General features: G+C 43.0%; 2 protein-coding genes across 2 annotated transcripts in view; one reads left to right on the top strand and one right to left on the bottom strand.

Moving 5' to 3' along the window:
• LOC308077549 (nuclear factor 7, ovary-like) overlaps positions 1-10,656 on the top strand; it is a gene marked incomplete at both ends in the record, with an annotated part of 25,805 nt that extends 15,149 nt beyond the window's left edge. Inside the window, one exon of the mRNA XM_080418298.1 lies at positions 10,615-10,656. Coding sequence (XP_080274424.1) covers positions 10,615-10,656 — 42 coding nt within the window. The remainder of the gene's footprint in view (positions 1-10,614) is intronic.
• Positions 1-22,888, bottom strand: part of myripb (myosin VIIA and Rab interacting protein b) — a gene marked incomplete at both ends in the record, with an annotated part of 199,782 nt that overhangs the window by 158,776 nt on the left and 18,118 nt on the right. The gene's annotated exons all lie outside the window — the stretch shown is intronic.

The raw sequence follows: 22,888 nt of genomic DNA, 5'->3' as shown, positions 1-22,888 counted from the left end.
AGCAGGTGGGTTATTAAGGGTCTTCGGGGTGATGGATGCCTCCATTAGCCTGCGGTTTTGCTCTGCACTTCTGCACCACTATTTTGTGCCGATGTCTGTTCATAATTCTACCATGCAAGTCTGAGTGACGATAACTTTGATGTTGACTTTGCTGTAATGTTGACTTTGCTGTAATGTCTACAAGCTCAAACTATAAGTCAGATCAAAGGGTAGGACCGGCAGTAGCTAAGGGCAGGAGTGGTCTCAACCCACCCCAAACATGGGTCTTCTTAACCAATCAAAAAGATGAGAAAAATATATGTATTCAGAATATTATTCAGTCAAGGGAAATATAGCACGGAAAAAATCATTACCCGTTTCATTCAAATTTCTGACTGGGTGGGCAGTGCAAAGCCCCGCTTCTTAGTGTTCAGAGTCAGACGCAAACACACAGAGGTCTGGAACACACAGTCCCACTGCTTGTGAAAAATCACAAACTCAAATGTATAACCTAACTTGTGTATGGATTGGGAAATAAATTGTGTTTAACTTTAGCTATGTTTTTGTTTATTACGCTTATTTTAGTCAGGGATCGTGTACAAAATCAGTAGCATCATCTCAGAGAGAGGAGATTTAGCTACTAGTGAATTTGCATCACCTCAACTGTATTGGATGAAGAGAGAGTTCCTTCTCCACACGTGTGAGTCATAACAACATGAAAGAAAGAGGAATGTGGTGATTAGCCCATGAGAGATGAATTACAAATACCTTAATACCTTAGACATAGATGAATTTGATAATTTGCCAAGGGAGACAGACAGGTAGACAGTCAGTTAAAACTTGATATATTACTGAGATACAGTACATATGAATGAACAAAAGTGAATAAAGGGGGGGGGGGGTTTACACTACAGTGTATGGTATTATTGGTATACAGTATATGTACTGTATGGTTGCACTTAAGTTTGAATTTAGGGTTGATTAGTTGATTTAGTTGCTTTCTTTGTCACTTTTCACTTTGAGCTTGAATAAGACTACTGTATCTTCTAGTTTTGTAAATATAGTATTACCCAGGGATGCGCTAACCCAAACTACAGTACAGTATGTGCAGACTTGCGACTTGGGACTGCAAATGCCACAACAAATCCCATCGCCCGTGGCAAAAATGCTAATAAACTGCTAAAAATGTGGAAAGTTAAACTTCAATCAAATTCAGATCAATATACAGTATATACAGCAGCAACCCACCGAGGATGAAAATGCATGAGAACGGCTACTGCATAAAAGTCTGGTCATTATGTCATTCTAGCATGCTGAGTGCTACTGTGGGTTTTTGACGATGCGACCGTTTTGTAATTTAAGTTTCTTCGGTTTACTGACCACACACACTATGGTGCACCAAGTCTACAGACTACCCCTTGCTGGGTCTGCTGCTTGACATGCGTATAAATCAAAGGCATTTACAGTATAACTTTGCACCTTTGAGTTAGCGCTCTCTCTCTATCTGCTGGTATTCTCTCTGGTGGCTTGTGTGTGTGTGTGTGTGTGTGTGTGTGTGTGTGTGTGTGTGTGTGTGTGTGTGTGCGTATAGCCCTGAGCTACAACAGAATTATAGGATAGCACAAATAAAGTACACAATTGGAAACACCTGCTAATCAATTAACTCCGGCACCACTCCTGTGTGTAATTTTATTTGAGAACTAAGCTCATCCAATGAAAATAAATACTATGGGGTTGATTATGTTAAGCTATGGAGGAAGGGATATATATATTTTTTTTAGGGTAAATCAATCTGCTGTGTGTGCACCGACTCAAATCATAGGGTAGCAGAACATTTTGAAATGCAGGTTCACCTTCCAATTTACAAGTTGTTGTTTATAAATTAAATTATAATTAAAATTGAATAGAATACTACTTTTGGGCGGTGTAGCCGCCCCTATAAGTGGGGTTGGGACATCTCATTAGTATTAGTTTCATGCACTGTGATTGGCCCAGCTGGCCCAGTTAGCTGGCTAGCGAGACACATGATGACATTAATAACCTATAAATAAGATTATGGACTTCCAAAAATTATTTTTTTGGAAGTGAGCTTCCATCACTATGATGACCAATAAAGATTATTTTCAATACATTTATTTCTTTTTTGAAGTGAGCTTCCATCACTATGATGACCACTGTGATGACCACACCGCCCACTTCACACTGGGTGTGATTTATTTATCACCACGGGGAAATTAGCCTTCTGTATTGAGCCCATCCAAACAGCCCATACCTGCAAACACACAGTCATAAGCTGGAGAGACCTGTACAATGGCACGATCTGGCGCATTCTGATCTTGACTCTGAAAACACTCCGGTTGCCATCTGTCATTTGCCAGATTTCTGTGCCACCTGCTACTAATCCGCTTCTCTTTCCTCTGGGGGTACCTACCACCCAAGTTGCCCACCTACTATTTCCTTTAATCCTTTAATATTGCAGTATAAAACTGGCCTGTCAAAGGGTCCATTGAGGACAAGTACTGCCTTGGACTCGCAGTTGGCCTCATGCAGATGCAGCGCTTAATCGTGATTAGTTTGTTTTCTCTTGTTTGCGTAATTGCATTCGTTTTACCCTTGCTTCCTCTGTGAAGTATTTCGTGACTAATTACTTCTGATACCGATTTAGAAATAAATCTGACTTCACCCGGAGGTGTAGGCAGAACAGCAGAATGGACAGGGCCAGGGACCATTAAGCATGGTCAATGCAAAGTGCAGACCATAAATACAAATAAAGTACAACAATCTGTCAGCTTTTACTAAGTTGGCTCTGAAACTGGCAAAGACCAAAAGCAGTGGTGGACAAGTACATACTCAAGTAAATATGAATGTAAGTATTCAAAAGTACAAATTACAAAAGTACAAATATATATTTTTAAAATAGTAATGCATTCATTTTCCGAAACCGTGAAAACAGCAGATCTAGAAGCTCACCACGCGTCGCACCGCGGCTATTTTTTTAATAGGGCTTAAGTGGTTAATTAATAAATATATTTTTTAAAATTTGGATCCCAAGAGTCCATTCTTAAAGAAAATCTATTCTATTTGAAATGCAGTGGAGTGAAAGTCATGATCTTGCGCAAAACAAAAAAATAAATAATAATAATAAATAAATACAAAAATACAAAAATGTACTTAGGTAGGCTACAGTACTCAAGTTACGGTCCACCACTGACCAAAAGTAAAAGTATACTGAGCATGGCCTCGGGCCGTGCCTCATTAAAGGAACATCTTTAGTCCTCGCCACGGAGCAGAGCCACAATCAATACCGAGATGTGACCTCACCCCTCTACTTTGATATAAATAAAATCAATCCCATTTTAAATCACTTCCTGCCACACATCTTCATATAGACAAGGTTCTGTGCCATTTGTTTTAATTCATTTTATTTAGTATAGCTCTCATTAATGTTGTTCTTTATGGGCTGTAAAGCACTTTGTAACCGTTTTGAGAAGTGCTATACAAATAATAAATCATGTTTATTTGTGGCTTCTAGCTAGGGGCCCACCCGCGTAGAAGAGGGTCTGTGTGTGTGTGTGTGTGTGTGTGTGTGTGTGTGTGTGTGTGTGTGTGTGTGTGTGTGTGTGTGTGTGTGTGTGTGTGTGTGTGTGCGTGTGCGCATACGTGCGTGTCCGCCACTAATCTCGCTGGAACGTACAGTGCCAAAAGTTCTTGTGCACACTGCCAGTAGGCCAAGAAATGATATCCCCTGGCCCGGACTGCTGGCGTAGTGGTCCGGGCACCTAGGCTCAATGTAGCCTGACAGTACGTCACGGGTTCGAGTCCCGATCCCAGCGGCCTTTGCTGCGTGTCACTTCCCATAGCTCTCTACCCATTTCCTGTCAACCTATTATACTATCAATAAAGGCATAAAAAGCCCAAAAATGTATTTAAAAAAATGAAAAGAAAGGATATTCCTAAATATTTTTCACACAGTTGCTTTAGTTTAGAGCTTTATTTATTTTTATTTTTTTTACTGCAAGTCAGTGGAGGACGGACTGGGCTGAAACTCTGTCCAAATATGGAGATGGCTGATCTCCATAATACATAATAATACTGATGTAATACTGTAGGTGACTGACATCATAGACATGACATCTGAGATCCACAGGGAAGCATCGCGGCACGTTGTGGAGCTTGCAGATCTGCTATTTTACATCTAAGTCTGTCTGTGGATTTTCTAAATATTCAACCAATGAAACTTATTAACGAGCTTGTGACTAAATAATAACTACATTGGATCTGTTGGAACACAGGTTCTTTTTTTCTAGCCTCGCGTAGCCAGACTATATCACTGCGTGGATATGAGTCTGGTGCTTCCATGAGGACGTTTTTTTTCACAAGGGGCGGGCTCAAAACAATGGCCCTCGACGCAATTGGTTAGACCTACAGTACAACCAACTACCAATTACAGTCTCCCATATTTGAATCCTGGGCCCTGATTGGTTACCCACGTCTTCTGGAGCAGGAAATGGATTCTCTATGGAGCGGTGCCAGACCCAAATCGCAGAGTGCACATTTGTTTTGCACTCGCAGATTCGTCTGGTCCCAGGCTACTTTTTTTCCCGCATTTCCTAAAAAGTAACGTTTTTGGACAAGGTTTCTACCCCGACAGCTACAATGTACACACACCCTATTAACAAGGTCAGTGATCCAGTGGTCCAGACTCCAGAGACAGACTATAAGAGTAGAGGAGGAGAGGAGGAGGCCCACAGGGACAGCTTGTTGGAGTTCAAGTCCAGGAGAATCTGTGTCATACGACAGCCCACAGCATTCAGCTATCCTAGGAATACAACTGCATGTGTGTCCCCGTGCTAACCCAGCTAGCAAGCATTGCTCAATCAATGGCTAAAGAGTGCTGACATTCATAGTTAAGAGAAGAGACAGTGTTTTTTCCCCGGATTTTTAAATGCTTTCCCCCTTCTGACTGGCTCTGAAAAATCCCATTTTAAATCATTTGAAATAATTCAGACTATTTTCCGATGCCATTATTATTATGTGACCTAATACAATGGTTTGAGAAACAAGGGGTCACATATCACAATATGAGATTCCATACATTTTTGGTTGAATCTGGCATTATTATGTCACATTTAGTATTTATCCTGTATCTAAAAATGCTATGGCACCTTGGTTATTCAGGTGTGTGTGGCACAGAATGCCGGGGAAATAGATTGTATCTATAATATGTGCTAAACATTTTTTATCATTTTATCCTAAATTGTCCAGCCCTAACTGGAGTACAGTATGTATTTGGCATTATGTTACAATTTAATATTGTATTATTCAACAAGAATAAAAGGCCTAGTTCAAATTCACTGTTCGCCAATACCATGCATGCCTGCTTCTAAGTGTGAGAAACATCAAGGCACTTCACAGCTTTCTAGAAACAGACAAGGACTGAACATGGTTTAATGGAGGTGAGTGTCCTGATCCCTTATTGATTTCACCTGATGAATCCACTTCATCCATGAAAAGCAGAGGTACGAGTCTGGTTAAAGAGGTGTTTTAACCCCATGGCCTTATTCCACTTCATCAACTAGTACATGAGTTCTCAAAGCGAGTCCGTGGACCCCCAGGGGTCCTTGGAGGGATACCAGGGGGTCCCCAGCAAAATGTGTCATTTTCATTTTCAGTCACAATTATTTTAACCACTAACCATATTTTAAACATTAGCTATTCAAAAATAGCAGATATACAAGCTCATAGCGCGGCACGAAGTAGCAAAGACTCGAGACTCGACTCGGACTCGAGCTCAGAGACTCGCGGGCATCTACGCCAGGTGATAGGATGATCCCTTGCAAATATAGTCCATTGCATGAAGGTGTTGCTTGCCAAAAAGACACGATCTACAAGCCTAGCCAACTTATAGATAAGATCTTTTCGGGCAATCAACGCCAATGTCCCTTTATCTGACAGTAGGATGTGGGCTTGTGAGACTGTGTTCAATGTAGTCTTGAAGTGAGCGATGTGCTCGATTTTAAGCATCCCTCTCAGCCAAAGTGCTGATCTGGTTGTGTGGGTGCCTCGCTGCATTCCAGATTAAACTACATGTAATAGGCTTAGTACTTTTTTATGTTTAACAAGTAAGAAAAAGTGCAGTGAAAGTGAAAGGCTGCACGGCAGGGGGGGAACTAGGAATGATTGCCCTCATGTAATATGCATCAGTGCGGTTTTCCTTGGGAACTTGTCAGTCAAAGGAAGGCTGTTTCTCCATACAGCAGTGTGGAGAAAAACGCAGTATGATGCCAAAATGTCTTTAATAGTAATGTGCACATTAAGAGAAGCTGAACCAGTTTTTAAATATCTAGACTAGGCAAAAAAAATATCAAACTCCTTGTGAACAAAACAAACTTATTACAAAAAAGAAAAAACTAGTTTAATATGGAAGAATGTTCTTGAAAGGCTATCATTTGCCATGATGAATAGAGGTCTGTCATTCTTTGCTGTAAATCTAAAAAGGACCAACGGACGGTTATACTTGTGAGCAACAACTGCCCTGTCCAACCAAGCAGGGGGAACGGAACTGCCATATCCGCAGCTAACTACTGTGTGTTGAGTTGGACTGCTGCTAATATAGCGTAATGTAATGTGTAGTGCGCGGTGACCCAGGACGCACGTGTCATGCCATTGATAACAGCACCACAGGCAATTTAACTCCACGCTCCCACCGCGGGCACACTTCTAAATCAGCGTTTAATCACCAGAATGACAAGCTAGGCTAATTACCACCCCCCCCCCCCCCGCTACCTCCCCACCCCCGTCGACCGTTGCTGCCGTGGCTCTGTCCGTGAGTGCTTGCTACAGTATCTATGATGATGGCTGGCCGGTTAATTATTACAATCATCTCTTATTTGTCACAGTGGAGAAGTTCTGATTGCTGAAGCCTCGTCCTATCAACTCTGCAGCCTGCTCCGGGCGACAATGGTACTGGTCTGGTAGGGACCGTGCACACACCTTTTGGTGTGTGGACCAACCAAAGTGCTACCACCTTTGTGTCTAACCATATGCACCTCATGTCTAACCTCATACGTATACTGTTCAGCTGGATTACGCTATATGTATATAAAAGGGGTCTTCATCGTCTTTCAGGCGCCTGACCGGAAGTGTCGTGAAATGTCGCCTTACGCTCGAGCGCATTCAAGAGCAACAGGTTGCATATTATGTTCTCTCACTGTAAACATGACATCTCTCCAGGAAAAAATAATACACGACCTATATGCACGTGTTTTTAACTGTGGCGGATCCGTTATGGAGTTACTGTACTGTACCACTCATCCTAGGATAATCATAACGTCATAATAAAGGTAAGAAATAATAACGTTGGCCGTAATTCTCCTTTAAGTTTAGGCCACAATCCCCCTTAACTCTGAGAGCGTACAAATGGAACCAAATGGACCCAGGTCCATTTGGTACTATTTTGTACACTCTCAGAGTTACCAACCATATAGCTAGGGACTCCATAGAACCCTCTCAAAGACCCCTGAGGGTCCCCGGACCCCATTTTGAGAACCACTGCCCTAAACCACCAAAAACTTTGCAAAACATAACAACCTGCTTCAGAAATAAATTACATATTTTGTAAATGGTCCTGCATGTTGGAGATAATGCGGTTTTAATTATAATTAAACTAATTCGCCTGCTCACAATTGATTGAATACTTTATTAACAGTTTGCAAAAAAGTGCAGAGGTACAGTTATACAATAATGCTAAAAAGCCGTGAGGGCTTGTTTCCATTGCGGTCCGATGTATTCAATTCATTAAGATATATATAAAGACATACAATACTATACAAGAAATCATCAATACTAGAAAAACAGAGGGGGGGACTTCTTTTGGCAAGCTAGGAGACTTGACAGGTGCTCTTTAAAGGAGAATTCCAGTCATTTTAGATGTTTGCTTTGATGTGTCGCTAATCACTCACCAACATGCAAAGGGCTGTTGAATTTTTCCAGACAAGCCCCTGTTGTCCATTGTGGAGACCCCTTCCACTGGCATAATGGAGTAATGTGTATAAATGAAAATCGCCTATTTTAGCACCTCCAAAGTTAGTTTTTTTCCCACTAATCCTCATAATGCAGTGTACTGACACTCAAACATGCACTAAATGTCCTTTATGAGCTGCCGTTCATGCAGAACGACATGGAGCTGGTTGCTTGTTTCTCTCACAGAATCTGGCAACACCGAGGACAAGCTTCACGTCGTTCTGCATGAACGGCAGCTCATAAGGGACATTCAGTGCATGTTTGAGTGTCAGTACACTGCAAAATGAGGATTAGTGGAAAAAAAACAAACTTTGGAGGTGCTAAAATAGGCTATTTTCATTTATACACATTATTCCATTATGCCAGTGGAAGGGGTCTCCACAATGGACAGGGGCTTCTCTGGAAAAATTCAACGGCCCTTTGTATGTTGTTGAGTGATTAGCGATACATCAAAGCAAACATCTAAAATGACTGGAATATAGGGCGTGTCTTCTCCTCCGCGTCATCAGTGCCCATACCCTAGGTGGGGTTGGCGAAAGGGCCTCTCTGTGTGGAGTTTGCATGTTCTCCCCGTGTCTCCTAGGGTAGTTAATACCCTCACAAAAACATGTAGTAATCCTGGTCACTATACCGCCTCCCCCATGACAGCCGGGGCGCCTGATGGAGGGGAAGGGAACTGGTTGGAATAACGTGTTCCTTCCATGCGCTACGTCCAACCAGGGAAACTCCCCCCTGTCAGGTGACAAGAAGGTCAGTTGGCTCTCATGCGTTGAAGGAAGCATGAGCTCGGCCCTGGCCTCCCTACTGTGGGGGACTGGTGTAGTGCTGGTGTAGGGCTGGTATAGCGCCCAGGATCACTTAGGAAATTGGCACCGGGTGAAAAAAATGGGTTACAAAAATCGCGGGATAAAAACTTTAGAAAAAAATAAATAAAATGACTGGAATTCTCCTTTAATCGATTAAGACCAAGAAAACATCTGTGTCATTTTAGATTGCTTTGGCTATTCAAAAATTTACAAGCAGATTTACAAGCTCATAGAGTGCCGTGCTATGAGCTTGTAGATCTACTATTTTTTTTTAATCGTGACAATTTGTGCAAATCTTTGAATATATATATTTTTTAACATTTGTCACTCAAATCTTTGCTTCTGGGGGGTCACTGGAACAAGATATTTCGAGTTGGGGGGTCCACGGTCAAATACATATAATTCTGGGGGTTCTTGACATGAAAAAGTTGGAGCACCACTGATATAGCAACATACTGTTAGGATTTAGAAAACATTTTTAGATATGTATTTGGACGTGGACCCTCATTTCAAAATATTTTGTTCCAGGGACCCCCAGAAGCAAAGATTTGAGTTAAAATGATCGCTTTAAAAAAAGATATATTCAAAGATCAGCAAAAATATGGACGATTTTTCAAAAATAGCTACAAGCTACAAGCTCATGGCACTTGGTGCCGAGCTATGAGCTTGTAGATCTGCTATTTTTTAAATCTAAAATGACACAGATGCGTTCCCGGAGTGAATGGGTTAATGGTGGTTTTAAAGGAAAGTAGGGTCGGGAGTCGCACTTTCTGATGGCTGGTGGTAGGGCATTCCCTATTTTGGTGGCATAGTAGTAGAATGAATTCATCCCCATATGTGTGCCGAATCTTGGGGGAATGAGATCAGTGAAGTTCCCTCTGGTGTTGTGCCCGTGGCCGTTTCTCACTCTTTTGAAGTAGTACGAGTACACAGGCTAGTCAAAAAAGGGTCACTATTGGATGGGGGCATGGAGGCAGGGGCTCAAGCCGCCCTTGTACCCCATCTGTGCACGAGGCCAGCTGGACAGCCCTGCAGGAGTCCTGTATTCAAAATTGTAATTGAGTCAAAAGTACCAAAGTATTGGCATCAAAATATACTTAAAGTACCAAAAGTAAAAGTACTCCTTTATTTTCAAGATTTGTCCAAATAAACATTTAAAAAATCAGATCTATAAGCTCACAACGCGTCAAGATGTGAGGCGTTGTGAACTTGTAGATCAGCTATTTTTGGAATAGCTAAAGTATAAAATAGGGCTAAACTGGTTATTGTACAGTATGTTTTGTAAAATATAATCTAAATCTGCAAAGTAAGGTAAGTGTAGTGGAGAAAAAGGACAATATTTGCCTCAGATGAAAAATGGAAATGCTCAAGTAAAGGTAAAGGACCTCACAATTGTACGTAAGCACAGTACTTGATTAAATGGATACCTTCCACCACTTCTTGTTAACAGAACTAGAGGCTAAATCACACAAGCATACAAATTAAGGGTAATATTATTCTACACGCTCCAAACTCCAACCCTTGCGAGCGTTCCTTCCTCTTCCAGTCAGCGGTACACACACACACACACACACACACAAGCCTCAGGCATAAGCATTATGCGCACAGACACAAGAGACAAACCTATACACAAACAAACAATGCACACGCAAGGAAAAACACCACACCGAGTACACACACACACACACACACACACACACACACACACACACACACACACACACACACACACACTCTCAAAGCATTATCACCTGGCAAAATGTATGTGTGGACTGTGTAATGGTGTGTCTGTGTGCATGTGTATAAGGACTCGGAGTCTCAGGAGATGAGAGTGGGAAGAGCAGATTAGGTTTCTCAGCAAGCGTATCAGCTGAAAACCGTCAACTCTACTCTTCCCCACACAATTGTGCGCGGTTGCGCGCATCACACACATATGGGAGATACTGTATGAATGCCTTTTGAGAGCCACCGCTGTAGCTTGATGACAACAATACACATTTGGATACAAAAGGATTAAGATGACAATAAAAATGCATTATAACGTCCTACAGTATGTATAGTCTGACATTTTACTATATTTAGAGTTTAATCATGATAAAATATTCAACAATGTGCCAAGTTTAGAAACTCATACAGTACTTATAGGCTAGTGCAAATGTGTCCACATAATTTCATGACATCAGATATGTAATGTCACTTGACTCCAGAGGGGGGCACTAAAAGTAATGAAATGCATTCAGGGAACAGTATACAAATTAAATGAACTGCAAAAAAATCTCTTTTTGTGGACTTTTTAATCCCTGTGGCATAAGTAAAGTAAAATCCATTGGTATCTCCTTGTGGACTCTTTAATCCCTCAGGAATATAAAGTAAAATCCATGACCATTTCTTACACAAAGGCAGACACGCTATTTTAGCAGAGCAGCTGATTGCTTTTCAAACACAGACAGTAACTCACAGATGCTATGACACTGCAGTTCACAGCACAAGCTCATCCTTTAAGTGCTGTCTTGACAAACACTCTTCCTGCTTCGGAAGCAACAAGGAGACCAGGTCTGCACCACAGATGGGGAAAGATCACTGACTGGAGCATGATGATGATGCGCTGTCAAAACTGACCAGTACAGTATGTGTGTTGCCATTGAGGCTGGCCTGAGGACTGTGGTCTGCCAGCGAGAGAGAGAGAGGACATGTGCAGCCAACTGTAGACAGCCTGGTCCTGACAACATAGACAACAGTGCTCCCTATGGGCCCCGGAAAGAAGGTCAACCACCCAGTGCCTGACAATTCACTGGGGAAATTTGGAGACTAGGGGAACATTGTAATCGTCTCTTGGACCTTCTCAAAACTCTCCTATAGCCTCTGTTCCCTGACCTCTGGCTCAAACGCTATGATGAGGTCAAGGACAATACTGCAAGGGAAATAAAACACTGCTGCATGACCAGAATGGGGGGGAAACAAAAGAAAGAAGGACTGATAGCCAAGTTCAGTTGAAAAGTACGACATCTATACATATCTCCGGAATTGTGAGGATTAAACTGTCTGCATTTTATTCCCCATGTTGCGTACAATGCTTATCCTCCATGATTCACTTGAAGAGCTTCAAACCCACAGGGAATCAAAATCGGGGGATTCTAAAGGGCGTAACAGCCTGTGGTAGCTCCTGGCAAGCCGTTGAAGAACAGTGGTGTACCTCTATTAGCATATTTGGGGTAGCATCTCATAACCTGGCAGCCCGGCACTGCAACTGTGCAAAGCCCTGAGCACAGAAGAACACAAATTGCAACAAAAAAAGGCAATCTGTCTCCTTTGAAACACGGGGAATCGACAGGGCTGTCTCGACCCCTGCTGTGATCAGTCCTATAAAGCTAGAATACAGGATAAAATCCACTGTGCCAACAGTTAATTAATTCTTTGGATTTTAATGCATTCTGTCAGTTCATTAAGGCTAATTTATAAATTGGGATTTAGCTGTTCATTTGTCTTTCCCACAGGGTGTAGGCTATAGTTAGGTATGCTCTGCTAGTCTGCTATAACAAGGTGGGCAGAGCGTATTTTCTAATGCAATAAAGCTGATAGATGGATAGATACTACAAGAGACAGCTATATAATTCTCTGCACTCTGCTCGTCCTGAGCCTACACCACTGCTTTCCCTATAACCTCAAGTCAAACATATAGCTGCAGATGCAGTGCTGCTGGCAGGACGCCAGCGATGAACTCATGTGCAGCAGCAGATGAGGGGTGAGACTCCATTGCCACAGGGTGTTAGTCTATCTATCGACAGACTGGACCTCCAGCTTAAGGGCAAGTTGTTTACGACTGCTGAACATTACTTGGGCCGCGATAAAGAGTGAAAATGTCCAGTGAAAATAGGCTATTTTTTACAATTCTGAGGTACAAAGCAGAACATCGAAACGAAGAAAGGGAGTGAGACAGAAACACTGAAAATGATTTAGAAAGAGCATGCATGCCACTAAAGTCTGATTTATACTCTGTCAACAACGAAGTAGAAATCCGGCATACACACAGGAAAATACTGGTTCTTAAATGGTTCTTTAAAAGGCCAGGGTTCCACAAAGAACCATCAACTACTAGAGAACCATTTGATCTAGTGAATGGTTCTTCATGTTCCTCATCTAGTTCTAGAACCTATCTTAATAGGCAGACATTCATCGAAAATAGCAGATATACAAGCTCACAACGCATCGCGTGCGAGCTTGTAGATTTGCTTTTTCCGACAAACACATTTCAGCCGGTTGATAAAGTTTATACGGTTTAAGGGGTTTGGGTTCTTTATAGAACCATTCAAATAAATGGTCTGAAAGGTTCTTTCTGGAACCAAAAATGGTTCTTATATGGCAGAAGTTTTGGTTCCAATTGGCACCTTTATTTTTCTGTGTGTAAGGAGGAGTGAAGAGAGCGAGAGACTAAACATGTTAAAAGCCAAAGGCGATGCTAGCAGACTACCTGCAGTCATTCGTTTTTTTTTAGAGTCATCAGAAAAAAAAGAGATGCCCATGCAGGCCCAGCAGTAAGTTAGACCCAAACTTTTCCAATCAGGCTCTCTGACAGTTTGACGCAGTGAGCAATGGAAGGTGAGTGCTGACGGTCCGTTAACCGAGCAGAGCTCTTTTAATAATATATCTATGATGCTCTGTCAACAAGAGTGGCTTGAATTACCGGACGTTGCCGAGACATCTATCACAAACTGCTTGTTACTGGGATATTTCGCTTGTACCGGTATACTGTACGTCTCACCGCCTCGGAGAGAAGCTGAGCGACCGACTCAGACAAGGTGGGACATCGGGACAGATGAGAGTGGATGAATTAACCTATTAAGACCGGGAACGCATCTGTGTCATTTTTAGAATTCTTTGGCTATTCCAAAAATAGCAGATATACAATCTCATAGCGCGGCATCGAGTGCAGCGGTATGAGCTTGTAGATCTGCAACAAAAAAAATATCGTGTAAAATTGTGCTAATCTTTGAATATATACATTTTAAAGCGAACTCAAGTCTTTGCTTCTGGGGGTCCCTGGAACAAAATATTTTACAAATGTTCGCTTTAAAAAATATATTTTCAAAGATTTGCACAAATTACAATAAATAGCAGATCTACACGCTTGTAGCGCGGCACTCAGTGCAGCGCTATGAGCTTGTAGATCTGCTATTTTTGAATAGCCCAAAGAAATCTTAAAATGACACAGATGCGTTCCCGGTCTTAATGGATTAAAACGGCAGAGCGAAATAGCAGACGTTTTGTGTGTGTGTGTGTGTGTGTGTGTGTGTGTGTGTGTGTGTGTGTGTGTGTGTGTGTGTGTGTGTGTGTGTGTGTGTGTGTGTGTGTGTGTGTGTGTGTATGTTGAAGTTCCACCCTCTAAAACACACATCCCATGAATCACAGGGTGGATGAGTACACCCCCCCACCCCCACTCAGCCACAGCATCAATCATGAGCGCCATGTAGGGCTGCCAACCGTGCCTTGAAATAACACAAAAAATTAGCGAAAGGGGCGCTTTGGTCTATACTAGCACTTGGACGCAGATTGACACGCGCAATGTTCGCATGAACGTTGTGTTATTAGCACAGAGAGTAGCTGAAACAACGTGAACTTCTCATGGTTGTGGGTGGCATTTTGACAACGATTTGGTGTCGAGTCGTAAATGTCTAGGCTCTAGGTTGTCACCCCACACCACACCACACACCAACAGGATCAAATGATAACACCAAGCGCAAACCAGAAAGAGGTCTGCATATAGTTTGGGTGCGCACATCACCGGGTATACGGACTAGTGTATAAGATTGTATTTTTCTGAACGTCTCTTATTTTTCTTGGAAATAAGGGATGCTCGGCCGGGTGTCCTTTATCTGAATTTCAGGAAGTTGGCAATTTATTGCATGCAGACCAAAATCTGTAGCCCATTCACTTGACAAAAATTCGAAGTTTCACAGATATGCTTGTGCAGAACGCGCGCACGCACACACACACACACACACACACACACACACACACACACACACACACACACACACACACACACACACACACACACACACACACACACACACACACACACACACACACACACACACACACACACACACACACACACACACACACACACACACACACACACACACAGCTGCCAGTCTACTAATGGGACAGAGGAGGAAGTCGTTTGTCTCCCTTGTCCTCCATCCTTCTCCTCCATCCCTCTCTCTGCATCTTCTTCTATTCTCCTCTTCTCTATCCTCAGTCACCATCTATCCTCCTATCCCCCCTCCCCCCTCCCTTTATATGTCCTCCCTCTCTCCTCCATATGAGTCACGCATCATCAGACACAGTCTTCAGGGTTTCGATGCTTTAGAGCTTTTAGCTTCCGTCTCCCGGTGCCATGTTCAGACAGATGGATGAGGACGTGGAACTCAACGCCACTCCAACGCCCTTCACCCCCTTCAGAGCTGTGACACAGCAAACATCCTCAACACTCAGTTGGAAAGTTTACAAACATCAATAGGGGGTTCAGGTGAATATGGGTTCACCTGGAAAGTACATTTACTGGAGTAAAATGTTGAGGGACTTTTACTTTACTTGAGTGTCTCCATTTACTTCTACTCCACCATATCTCAGAGGCAAATATTAATACTTTTTACTCCACTACAATTATTTTACAGCATTAGTTACTAGTTACCTTTGAGATTTCAATTATTAATACAAAACATACATTAACCACTTGAACACTATTTTGTACTTCATTTATTCAAAAAATAGCGGATCTACACGCGTTGTGAGCTTAGAACTGTAGATATGCTTTTCAAAAAACTTTTGACAAATTCTGACAAATCTAAGTACTTTTGTACTTTAAGTATATGTTGATGCCAATACTTAAGTACTGTGGTGGTGGTGGTGGTACTTCTTCCACCACTGGTGCTGCGTGTACTGCACTGGTTATCAAAGTGGGGTCCAGGGACCCCCAGGGGTCCTTGGGGGTGTTCCAGGGGGTCCCCAGCAAAAGTAGTTAATATAGCATCACAATCACAATATTTGTGAACATTTTTGAACAATCTTGAAAGTGTTTTAACATTTTTGAATACTTTTGACACAAATCTTCTCTTCTGGGGGGTCCCTGGCACAAAACAGATGGGGGGGGGGGGGGTCCGCGACCAAATATATATCAATTTGGGGGTCCTTGACATGAAAATGTTTGAGAACCACTGGTGTAATGTTATGATTTGTTTCTGCTGCTGCAAATCAGGTTTCTGGTCTAGTAGTATGCCGTTTGCCTAAAGACCCCATCCTATCCTCTCAGCACAAGAGTATCACATTCATCACAAGGAGGACTGATTACACCTGTAAATTATATCTTTTTATAGCATGAACTGTTTTAGCAGCGCTTCACTGAAGCAAGCTGTAATTGGGGATAAAACGACAGCTGTTTTTTGACAGTTGCGTGGCAGCATATTGAGCAGCATGCTGGTCCGTGTGTGTATGTGTGTGTTACGACCCTGTTATGAGTCTAGGGCACAGGGAGTAACAAAACACGGTGGTATGGTGCAAAGAAAAGTGATTTATTTACATTACATTTTAACAAATAATTGAATTTCAGAAAGGACCAAGACGTAGGGAGGCAGGGCAGTGCCAGTGATTACAAAAAAAAACTTTAAACTAACTCAGGTGTGTTAAATCTTACCTAACTAATCTAATACAGAAAATACAAAATACAGAATTGGCACATACCCTCTTACTAATGTTTCTAGACAGCATAGGTACCCTACATGTGTGCAGAATGTAGCCTCCCCATTCTTACCTTGCCTACCCTTGTCATAAAGGTCAAACATGGTCTAAAGGAATAGCTTGTCCAAGCCTGGACATGCCTAGTGCAAAGACAGCGAGAGAGAGTCAGACTACATGTGAACAACAGCCAGCTTATATAGTGAATCAGACAAGTCCACAGTAGCTTGAGATGTCCCCACCAATCGACCACTGGTAACTGAAGGTGCTCTTTGATTGGCCCACCACGCTGGAGAGCCACAGACCAATGGAATGGACAGAGAACTGGATGCCATCAGCCAATCATAGGTCGGGAATGGCACACTAGATTTGCATAGAACAGGACACAGTCAGTTGTCTGGCATCACACACTAAACTTGCAGAGGACAGGACACATTACACACAGTACATACCATGGGATGTAACAGTGTGCATGCGTTTCCTCAGGATATGACCTTTTCAGCGGGACCGTCTCAGCTACGGCACTGGTTTTCAACCCTTCTCATATCAAGGTCCACTATTTATTCGGCATTTGAGCCACGGATTCACCATTTGATGAGATTTCGACTCTCAGAACCAAGACTCCATATTGATGTGGTACCAATAGGAGAGATAACAGGCAAACGTTGATCAAAATAACAATTCTTTAATTAAGTAATGCAGATGTTTAACAATTCAACTCTTGAGAGCGTAAAATGAAACCAAATGGACCCGTAAGGGTCTATTTGGTTTCATTTTACACTCTCAAGAGTTAAAGATCTACGGGCATGGTTGCACAGTCGGTAGCGCTGTCGCCTCACAGCTAGAAGGTCCTGGGTTCGATTCCCACAGGGGGACGCTGTGGGTGCTGGGGGCGTGTCCTCTCCTTCGCGTCATCAGTGCACCATCAGGTGGGGTTGGCAAAAGGGCCTCTCTGTGTGGAGTTTGCATGTTCTCCCTAGGGTAGGTACCCTCACAAAAACATGCAGTAATCCTGGTCACTATACTGCCTCCCCCTGGCCAGCCGGGGCGCCTGATGGAGGGGAAAGGAACTGGTTGGAATAACGTGTTCCTTCCACACGCTACGTCCAACCAGGGAAACTCTCCACAGCATGTCTGGGCCAAAAATGCAGGGGGGGAAAGCAACTCAAGTAACAGCCGATTTACTGCACACGCTAACCAGGAAGCAGATGGAGCATCAAATGTTGTGATCACATGATCTCTAGATCTCTCTGCCTCAGAGCCTGCAACGGTGGCTCATAGGAAGCGCAAGACCGCCATTTAGTGGTAAACACTGAAAACACAGTTTTGGACGTGCACAAGTCTTTGGCGCCCTGGGCAAATGAAAAAATTGGACGTGTACACGCCTTTGGCACAGAATGAGTTAAAAACCTTTCTTTGTGATACCGATAAATAGGAACTTATGCTACGTTATAGTTCTATTGATCTAAGCCGGAACACAATCAATTTAATGATCATTAAAATAAATAAATATGCTCTGAAAAGGCACGCAGCCCACCCATCAGACCACTTACGAGATAAGAGGTCAGATGGGTGGGCCACGAACGCTTGTCCCCTGAAGTGTCCCCCGATGCATAGGCAAAGATCTCTGATAATCTGGGAATTCTAGGCTTTCAGAAATATGGGTTAGACCTCCGACCCTCCAAAAGGCACACACACACACACACACACACACACACGCACACAAAACAAACACCAAAAGACACAGGGAGACGTCAACATTCCTAACATTGTTATTTGTGGGGCTGCATCAATGATTGAAGAGCACAATGAATTATAGATGCAAGACACTAGCACTATAATTGATAGCCATGTCTTGTATACTATTCAGATTTGTTCTTTTAAATGGAAGTTGGCATGAAAGGGAGACGAATCACTTTCCCTTTGCCTCTAAAACCTGTTGGTTTAACGTTAACGTTAATGAGCACGCATAATAAACCTGATACCAGTGCAAGCCTACAGTAACTGCAGTCTATGACCATCCGTTTAGGCGGGTCAAAGTCTGGGCCAGTCTGGCTTATTGCCACACATTATAATCAGACTGGCAGGAGGCTTCCTGTCAGAGCCAGTGTTGCCACTGTAAGATGAAGTAGACGCATTGATCAATAGAGATAATACACAACATTTCAAGATAGGGAGGGGTATATGAGAGAGAGAGAGAGAGTTCTGTTAGACAGAGTAAGGATAATAGGATATGACGGATAGAGAAGGAGAGAGGTAGAGTGGGACTGAGGTTAAATGCACTTCCTGGGTGTGTGTGTTGTGTTCTTGCAATTTACAATCTAGACATTTAGCTGATGGTCTCTTATCCAGAGTAAACGTACAAAGTACAAGATCAGCATGAACTCGAGTCAACAAAGGACACGGGGTAAATGGTGATGTAAATAGAGTGCAAAGACAACAATTAAGTACTACAAAGTAACTATCATAAATCAGGTAAACATCAAACCTAGCATCTGTCTAAACAAAACGCTATGTACAGTATATAACAATCTTTGCATGTGGTCAAGCATATGTCTATCTATAACATATATATATAACAGATAATGTGAACAAGTAACAAACATTTGTATAGCATATATATCCGCGTCATTAGTGCCCTAGGTGGGGTTGGTGAAAAGGCCTTTCTTTGTGGAGTTTGCATGTTCTCCCCGTGTCCCCTAGGGTAGGTAGTGGTACCCTCACAAAAAACATGCAGTAATCCTGGTCTCTATACTGCCTCCCCCTGGTCAGCCGGGGCGCCTGATGGAGGGGAAAGGAACTGGTTGGAATAACGTGTTCCTTCCACATGCTACGTCCTACCGGGGAAACTCCCCCCTGTCAGGTGATAAGAAGCGGCCTGCTCACTCCTCATGCATTGAAGGAAGCATGATCTCAGTTCGGGGCTCGCCCCAGGCTGGCAGAGGGAGAGTAGCGCTCAGAATTACAAGCTTAGGCAATTGGCACTGGGTGAAAAATGGGTTACAAAATCGTGGGATAAAAAAATAAAATAGGCAACACAAAGTGATATAAGGACTGAGGAGTGGAGTAGATTCTGATGGTGAGTTTTCAGCTGCGGTGGAAAATAGGGGAGGTTATTCCACGGCCTGGTAGCCAGGAGGGAGAAGACACTTGGATGCTTGGAACGATGGCCATGGTTTCATAGGGAAGGAAGGGACAGATGACCTGTGTTACTGTAGCTGATCTGTGCAGGAAGGGTATGTCATCACCAGCGTTGTGAATTGGATGAAGGCAGCAACCAGAAGGGATGGGAACGCAGAATTGGGGAAAGATGTGAAAATTCTGGATCAGTTGTAGGGGTGTGAGGGAGCAGCAAGGAAGCAGTTGCAGTAGTCAAGCCTGGAAATGACTTGGCCTAGGTAAGAAGTTGGACAGACACCTTGGTGAGGAGGGGTCTGATCCACCAGCTGTTGCAAAGTGCTTCTTCTTCTTTCGTGTCCAGCAGGGGTCTTTCAACGTTTTTCAGGCCAAGGACCCCCTGGCTGAGAGAGAGAGATGAAGCAGGGACCCCCTCTATTGTATGAAATGGTGTTTCAGATTAAACTTATTTTTTTTACTTGGTCTGCTCTTTTTTCCCTCTACACCAATTTTACCTCTTTGACAAAAATAGCAGATCTACAAGCACACAACGCCTCGCACTGCGAGGCGTTGTGAGCTTGTAGATCTGCTATTTTTTGCTAAAGAAAAGGGATGCTAGGGTTCAAGTGGTTAATGTAAAAAATATAAAATATCACACATTAATTTGGCGGACCCCCTGCCTATAGTAACTCTGAGGACCCCCTAGGGGACCAAGACTCCCTGTTATAGACCCCTGGTGTACAGTATCATCCTCAAATGTCCAACTCAGTGTCGTGCAGCCACACCCTCGTCTCGGGTCCCCCTTGGAAGAGGCCGGCCTCCGAAGGTGGTCTGTACAGAGGACAGGTGGTGACTATATTATGTTCGGCAGTCTGCTCTTTGTAAAGTGCAAATCTATACAGGATGGAATGATCGCGGACAACGAGTGCCTTGAGGGACAGCTGGACCACTCCAGGTTCTTGGCAATTGGAACAGGAGCCACCAGGGTGTTGTTGGCGAAGGAAATGGAAAAGATCCTCCAGGGGGGGCAGGACGTTCCAGGGGAGAAGAGAAGCTCGGTGATGTCTGCACTGAGCTTGTGTTGTGCTGTTGTAGTGAGTGATGGAATGACTGGAGGACAGTCCCTCCCGGGAGAGCTCTTGATCACATTTAGCCTCCTGGTTCTCTCTCTGGAGGCCAGGAAACCCACTCACCATGCCCCCCACACACACACACGCACGCACGCACAACTGAAACCACACCGCCACCCTAACTACCACTGCCATTATCACAGCCAGTGGAGGAGAAAATAAGAATCAATTGGAGTCCAAACACACACACACACACACACACACACACACACACACACACACACACACACACACACACACACACACACACACACACACACAGTGGGGTCCGTTTACATTTTAACCCATTCAATCCGGGAACGCATCCGAGTCATTTTGGATTTTAGCTATAACCATTATTTTATACTTTGGCTATTCAAAAATAGCAGATATACAAGCTCATAGCGCGGCACCGAGTGCCGCACTATGAGCTTGTAGATCTGCCATCTTTTTTGAAAAATCGTGAAAATGTGTGCAAATCTTTGAACATATATATTTTTTTACTTTGTTTTAACTCAAATCTTTGCTTCTGCGGGGGTCCCTGGAACTAAATATTTTGGGATGGGGGGGGTTGGGGTCAGCAGCCAAATACATATAACTTTGAGGGTCCTTGACATGAAAAAGTTTGAGCACCACTGATATACTGTAGAAACAGGAGTTCCACGGCCAAATTCATATTAATAGGGGGATCATTGACATGAGAAAGTTTGACAACCACTGTTCTAACCCACCATACCGCACTCAATACACGCACAAAATGTCCATCTGTATGCAGTCAGTGGTCCCTGTGTTGGATCCATCCCGTCATTGCTCTTTGTATTCCATTTAGCTGCTCCCTGCCGGCCAGAGATATATATGTGTGTGTGTGTGTGTGTGTGTGTGTGTGTGTGTGTGTGTGTGTGTGTGTGTGTGTGTGTGTGTGTGTGTGTGTGTGTGTGTGTGTGTGTGTGTGTGTGTGTGTGTGTGTGTGTGTGTGTGTGGCAGGTAAATGTGTATTACATACTGTTACAGGGGTATGCAGGGGTTAATCTGATTATGGCCGTCTCACCAATCAGTTTGGTGGTTTGGCATGGTCTGAGATTCTTAGAGAGACGGACAGCTCCTCATCTAATTGGTGGAGAGACAGCGCATGGAGGACAGCAGAGCTATGGTGAAAGCTCAGCCTCTAATTTGATTTGATGATTTGTGTGTGCATCCTTTAAAAAAAACAGAGAGAGAGATGGAGAGAGTGCACGCCCCAAACACACTGTATATGTGTGAACTGTATACTGTGTAAATGTATAGTATATATATGGCTTTTTGACGACCATGCAAAGGTTAAAACGTCATTTAAATCGCACGTTATTTAGACAGATGCTAGATTCATTGTTTACCTGGTATCCTATAGTTTCAATGTACAGGTTATTATTTAGATAGTATATTGTTTAGAGTAACTGATGCTAGGTTCTTGGTTTACCTGTGATCCTAGTTTAGAGGCATTACACTGTCTCTCTGCATTTGATGTATGTGCTGCTTGCTTATTATTGTAAGTTGCTCTAGAGCGTCTGCTAAATGCCTAAATTGTAAATTGTACGCTCCCCCTTTTTTCTAAATTACTGTTGGTCCATATTTGCCAAACAAACAATGCATTCATACAGCATGGTACGTCCATGCCGTTCTTGTATACAGATTCCCTCAGCTGTCAATAGGCCCACTAACGAGGCTCTTGGTTGATGTAGTGCTTCAAGAGCATTCATAAGGAATTATGCACTTAATTGGTCTACAAACCCAGATAAGTCCTGCGCCCCAGAAGAGAGGTTATTCATCTTTTTAAAGCCATGGCACATAAGCTCCAAAATGAGCTCTAAACATCAATATACTGGACCACAATCTTTCCATTACACCCTTCCTAAAACAAGGCTAAGAATGTAAAATGCGAGCAGTGTCTTGAGACTGTGCTGCTCATTATGCCAAGAATGGAAAAAAGGCGTTTGAATCAACTGACATTCCCATGCTTAGAGCTCAAATATAAAACATATGAATTTAAATTATAATTAGTATCAGATATATATTTGGAGATATCTTGGGTAGAAGTGGAAATTATGGTCTAAGGCAGTATATGCTTCCGGGGGCCATACTGAC

The sequence above is a fragment of the Gymnoscopelus braueri genome (assembly GCF_963280865.1).
Source record: "Gymnoscopelus braueri genome assembly, chromosome: 21".
Taxonomy (NCBI): domain Eukaryota; kingdom Metazoa; phylum Chordata; class Actinopteri; order Myctophiformes; family Myctophidae; genus Gymnoscopelus; species Gymnoscopelus braueri.
The sequence above is the reverse complement of the archived record's forward strand: the minus strand, read 5'-3'. Positions and strand labels throughout refer to the sequence as shown.